The sequence below is a fragment of the Musa acuminata genome, chromosome BXJ1-5 (assembly GCF_036884655.1).
Source record: "Musa acuminata AAA Group cultivar baxijiao chromosome BXJ1-5, Cavendish_Baxijiao_AAA, whole genome shotgun sequence".
Taxonomy (NCBI): Eukaryota; Viridiplantae; Streptophyta; class Magnoliopsida; order Zingiberales; family Musaceae; genus Musa; species Musa acuminata.
This window is the reverse complement of record NC_088331.1, coordinates 20,360,791-20,367,238: the sequence shown is the minus strand read 5'-3', so window position 1 is coordinate 20,367,238 and position 6,448 is coordinate 20,360,791. Positions and strand designations below refer to the sequence as shown.

General features: G+C 42.7%; 1 protein-coding gene across 1 annotated transcript in view; it reads right to left on the bottom strand.

The window, feature by feature from the left end:
* Positions 1–283: 283 nt before the first annotated feature.
* Positions 284–6,448, bottom strand: part of LOC135674049 (monodehydroascorbate reductase 5, chlorplastic-like) — a 30,713-nt gene continuing 24,548 nt past the window's right edge. The window contains exon 17 of the mRNA XM_065183474.1: positions 284–817. Coding sequence (XP_065039546.1) covers positions 704–817 — 114 coding nt within the window. The 3' untranslated portion in view covers positions 284–703. The remainder of the gene's footprint in view (positions 818–6,448) is intronic.

Genomic DNA, 6,448 nt, shown 5'->3' with positions numbered 1-6,448 from the left:
AGTTCCAAAATATATCATATATCCCAGTTAAGCAAGCTCCAAACAAACTTCTATCTGACCATACAAAGATTGTGTTATGAAGGTTTGGATCGGCTCTCTAATACATAAGCACAAGCACGCATATCGACGGTTCCTTCCATGTAACTGCCATAATGTTAAAATTCGGCAACTGTTGCCAGTCCGTTCATTTCTAAAAACTTGGCTTTGAATTTGCCAACAAAAATGAAGTAAAAATTTGCAGCCAGATTTAACATATCTACAAAAAATTTGGGTTTACCGGGGCTTTCACATGGTCTCTGCAATTCATTCACATAATAATAATCATCATCAAGATAAAATACAAAACATTCATCTTTTCCTTTCTTTGATCGTTGCTGGCAGCCAACAATGTCTACCATGAGAAGATGCATCAGTTAGGATAATCTTATCCTTCATCTCCTGTTCCATAACAACAGGAATGTATTTCTGAAAATTTTATTCTACAAATTTACTCTACAAACTCGAAATAGTGGGATAAAACCCATCCATCTCAGATCCTGAATTGGATTGTTGACCAGAAAACCGGTACTAGTCTAAGTGGCAATAGCATTAAAAGGATCAACAAAGAATAGAATATTATATTACTCATAATCCACTGCTATTGAAGCATGAATTATTGAAGCGAAAATGATAAGAGCCATCCAAGCTAGATTGCAGCACCAGTTCATAGAGAACTACTTGCAATTTCCAAAGCTTCCTCCACTGATGATGCACTTTGAAGTTTAGCTCTATCAACAACCGGCTGGGATTTTGCAAGCTTAGGAAGCAACGAAAACTCCTGAAAAGGATGAGATATTGTATCTTAACAACTTGGGCACACGCTAACGATGCAACCTATGCTTCTCGATTATTAAAAGCGTTTGCTGCCGCAGCCATAAAGTACATTCAGACAATTTTCTGAAAAGTTAGAAACCCAAACAGAAACACAGTGACTACCGATAATTTCTATGCTGGAGAGAGAACATTTTGTTGTTGATGAGAGATCTGAAGGGAATCACATTTGGTAAAAGAACAGGAATAATGTTAAGATCATATTTTTTTCACATATTTCTACCAAATATTTTATATATTCCTCTTCACATTAAAATAAATTGCTCTTCATGCAGCTGGTTTCGATGGCTAAAAAAAGTAAAGCATCTATCACAGCCGCGATTAATTCAAAAACAGGCTTCAGAAGTTGTTTCCATGCGCTCCTCTCTTCGGCTTGTGGCCTAAGATAGCATACTGATTATTCTTAGGAGAAAATTCTGCTTCAAGTGAAAAGCATCTCTATTAGGTTTTGGTAAGACATTTATCAGTAAGCTACTAAACAATTTGGAGTCACATGAGCAACCCTGTGATAGACTCCATCTGAAAGAAATCAGCTGTTGTTATCAGTTATTGCTTCGAGGGTTAATCATCGATTAGAAGTAAACATTGATTTAGGAGAGGATGTAAGCGTATCATATTAAACTTTAGTTTAAGATGAGAAGTTAACTTGAAGAGTCATAACTGAATGAGCTAGTTTAAGAGTCATAATCGAATTGAAGTCCTAGTGGAATTAGGTCAGGGCTACCATAAATGGGATTGAAACCAATACAATTTAAAAACTTATGATCGTTAAGGTGTTGACCAAAGTCAACACATATCACACGACTTTCAACTTTTAGTAATGTGAATCCACTCTTTAACTCACCTCTATTTTCATCTCTTGTACATGAATATTTTTTCACATCTTCCCTTCTCGTGACCCTTACTTTTGAGGGCTCAAATTCATTCCCATATACAGATACTGAGATAGGTCACTCATTCGTGTCTACCTTGTATGGTATGATCATCTTCATTGAGTCGGTTCAGTCATCCATATCCCATATCTTTCATTGTAATGTGACTCATCTTCGTTTGGTCAAACCTAGTTTTGAGTCGCAATAGCCCATCTGGCTCACTTGGATATCCTAACTTGCTCGGGTCTAGCTCAATCATTTTTCTTCAATTTGCTCATTCAAATACCATGTTCGAAAAATAACTTTTTATCTCAAGGTGCTCGAAACAAAGTGCTATCAAGTACATAAGATTGCACAGTCACATGATTTTAATAATTTTTTTGTAGGTAACAATCAGTCAAATTTATACCATCCATGGTTGTCTGATTATAATAGCTTTATAACTAAATGTGGCGTCAACTTGGAGAATTAACACCTTACTTGAGGAAAATTCCAATGCGAGTTTTATTATTACAAGCTACATCATCCAATAGTTGTTAGCATAAGTTATTTATGTTCTTGAGACACAAAAAAGCTGCCCTCCCTAGGTTGTTGGATCGAGAAAGGGAGGAGACTTTATCAGATCCATTTGACATTGATGCTTCTCAAGATGATTCAATTCCTGATAAACTGGATAGGTATCGTAATAACTCAGGGCACTCAACTTACTCAATGGAAATCATCAGAGAGAAAAAATTCAACAGGATGAGACTTTTTCTCCATCTAATTTTGATTCACAAGATCCACAACGACAACAGTGAGGTCGATAATAGAGCATTTACTGATAATGGTGGCTCAAGCCAAAAGGACTTGCATATCCGATATACAAACACAAAGAAGTGACTATGAAATAATGAGTAGCAGTGATTTAAAAAGCACTAGACGCCAAGGTCCAAAAACGCCCGAGGCGCTCACCTGAGCGAAACAAGGCACTAAAATATAAAAATATATAATATAATTAATACATATAATTATTTAAATAAAAATATGATATTAAATTTAAAAAAATCTTACAAAATCACAATATCACATTAACAAAAAAATCTCAAATTTCAAAACAATAACAATAATTTTAAATAAATAAAAATTAGCAGTATTAAAATTAAAATAATATATTAATAATCTAATAAATAAAAAAGTATTGTTACTAGTATACAGTTAATATACTGTTAACAGTATATTATTGAGTCGATGTGAGAAGAGGTAGTAACGAGCAGTGGGAGTGGGAGAGGCGAGCGACGATAGTGGCAGCGAGAGCGGTAGCAACGAGAAGCGACAGCGGTAGCAACGAGAAGCGGCAGCGAGGTCGGGAGCGGCGAGCAACGACAGCGACAGCGGCAGCGGTAGCAGCGAGCAGCGGGAGCGGGAGCAACGAGCGGTGATAGTGGCAATGGCAGCGATAGCGGCGAGCAGCGACAACGACAACAATAGTGGGAGCGGCGAGCGACAATAGTGGGAGCGGCGAGCGACGATAGTGGCAGCGGTAGCAGCGAGCAACTGCAGCAGTAGCAGTAGCAACGAGCAGCGGCAGCGGCGAGCTATCACGATCGATCGTCGCGCACTCGCAACTTCGTTCAACGAACTGTTCGTCGCTTTTGCATGCTTGAACAAAGACATGATAGCTTGTTTTGCCTTGGTTTTGTGTGTGTTTGCTTGTAAAAATACATATTCGAATAGGTTGCAGCGCACAGTGTCACCGCTCACTGCGCCGAGCCAAAAAGCCCCAAAATGGCTCCGTTTTCATGTGCCGCAAGCTGTTTTCTACAGCCCGCTGCAGCGCGCGAAATGTCAGCCATCTCAGCACCTTGGAACCCCCCGGGTGGCACATGGCTGGATGGGGCTTCGGTATATAGTCGGGGGTTGAAAAATCTTCACAAGTTCACATGTTGACTTCAAGGAAACTTGCCTTCGCGCCCGGCACCCGGTGAGTAGTTGTTTATGGACTTGCAACTATTCGTTCTACCTTCTAAAGTCCTTGTTTTCCTCCTTTCTCTCTTTTCTACTATGCACACAACCTTGCTGAATTGCTTATAAAGCTTCCCTCTTTGCGAGACGTCGGGACTTGTCTGTCGCTCATTTTCAATTTAATCAACTTTCTGTTTAACAGGTCCTTCGGGACCTGTACGAGGTTGCAACTAGGCTGAACCTTTGCGGACGTATATGTCGCAAGAGCGCCTCAAGACTTAGGCAATCCCAACTAAGTCCGAGAAGTTAGCGTAAGGGTGCGTCGGGACTTAAGCAACTCAAGCTAAGTTCGCGTCTTTGCCACAAGGGTGCCTCATGCCCTAGGCAATTCTAGCTAAGGTCGTGCCATTGTGGTATCAGAGCGGGCAAGCAATTCAAGCAAGCAGCAAAGGAACTTCGCAATTTCACCATGGCAAAGCATCGTGGAGAATCAAGCAAGGCGGGGCAAGCCGGACCTTTGCCCTAAGCAGCCGCAGGTGGGCTGCAATTGTAAACTCGCTCTCATGTCGTTGGAGCCACTTTGGAGGATCGTGGCACGAACATGATGAGCGAGAAATTGGCTACTCTCCGCGAGCGGAGGAGGTGCAATCTGGAGCGCCAACCGAGAAGAAGAGCCATGAGAGACTCAAAGCGGCGGAAACCCACTTGGATATCCTTGAAGCGAGTTTGGAGGAACTCTACCAAGGCCAACGAATGCTTCTTGGGGTAGAGAGCTCGCAAGAAGAAGCTGAATCCCGAATCGACAAGGTCGAGGCCCTAGTCGATCGATTGTCGGACGACACCAAAGACTCCGTGCAACATCTGCAGGAAGTGGCAGAACTCACTTCCAGGGTGACCATGCTCACAAGGGCACTAAATGCGGGAGGAAGCAACACCCGGGTTGCGCCGTCACAAAACTTGAGGGCACCCGAGCCGCATTGTTATGGAGGTGCCAGAGATGCTAAAGAGCTCGAGAATTTCCTGTTCGACATGGAACAATACTTTCGAGCTACGAAGCCTGATTCTGAAGAAACCAAAGTTTCCATAGCAACAATGTATTTGAATAGGGATGCAAAACTTTGGTGGCGAACCCATTGGGAGGAGATCCAACAAGGTCGGTGTCGGGTGGACACATGGGAGGACTTAAAGCGAGAGTTGAAAACTCAATTTCTACCCGAGAACACAGAGTTCATTGCAAGGAGGAAGTTGAGACAACTCCGCCAAAGTACTTACATCCGAGACTACGTGAAGCAATTTTCTGCGCTAATGCTGGACATACAGGACATGTCCGAGAAAGATAAGCTATTCAACTTTCTCGATGGTTTGAAGTCATGGGCTCAACAAGAACTACATTGAAGGAATGTCACCGATGTGATCGAGGCAATTACTATCGCAAAAAGGCTCACCGACTTTGTTTCCTCTAAGGACCCAAGAAAAAGAAAACTATCTTCAGGAAATCGCCCTCCAAAATATTCCCGACGGAAGGAGCCTGGAGGTGAACAAAGGAAGAAGAGTTCCCACAAAGGGCCAAGCTCAAAAGGCAAGGCCCCGAAACCTGGCGGATGCTTCTTGTGCGGAGGGCCGCACATGGTGAGGGAGTGCCCACAAAAACAGGCACTCAACGCTTTAACAGCTTCCATCCATCCCCCCAAATTAAACAAGGACAAAGCCATCGCCCTTAGTTCAAGCAGTTCAGAATCTAGCAGCGACGACGAGGAGTCGCTGGTGTTGGGAAATCTTGGGGGTGACATCACATGCACAGCGGAAGAACAAAAAACAAAATCCCATATTCCCAAAGAGATATTCGTCGTCGTGCGAAGATTGGTGCGCAAAAATCCGCAAAACTTAAAACTGCGTATAGAGTAGATTGTGTTACCTAGAGAGATCATACATCCCTGAATCCTTGCAGATCTCTAGGAGAGGGTGAACGAGGTCAAGCGTCCTCTCTAGCGGTGATCCACACAGCAGGACTACGACGACGCTCCTCAAAACTCCAGGCCTGCTCCGAGGTGAAGAGGGGGAGGAGAATAGAAGAGACAAGCAAAGGCTCTAGCCTATGAACCAATGAATCCCTCCTATTTATAGAGGTCCACTATCAAACCCTAATGGATCCTCCCTTATTGGGTATTAGATCTGCATCCAATTACCTAAGCCTCTTAGATTAATGGATCTCTATCAAATAATCTCTCATGGGCTTTTATTGGATCTCGTCCATGGGATCTAATAATTCAAAAGCTTATTGGATATCCAATAAGATAGGGGCTCCGACGGATATCTCATATCTGAACCTCTACTCATCGCAATGCCTACCATATGTGTGTGACCCTCTAGGCCCAATATCGAGCCGGTCGTAAGTCATACCTATTAGTACTCCTTCTGGCTCAGTGAATTATTATTTCCATAATAATTCACTCGACTCATCGACTACGGATGTACTAGGCCACTACGCCGCAATCCCTAGACGATACAAGGGAATCCAATTTGGACTTGTCTATCCTCAGTTACTGTGTATCTATAGTCTCTCATCCATCTAATATCCCAGAGACCGTATATCGGGTATGGTGCTGTCAGACTCATACGGTTTCTACTCGAATCTCGCTCTAATCGGATTCTCCCGGAGAACTCTTTCTCTCTCAATCCGAATGACCTTGGCCAGGGATTTCTTTGAGCAAGAACACATGGAATATTCCTCTCATGACGCCGAGAGTGGATGGTCCTCTATC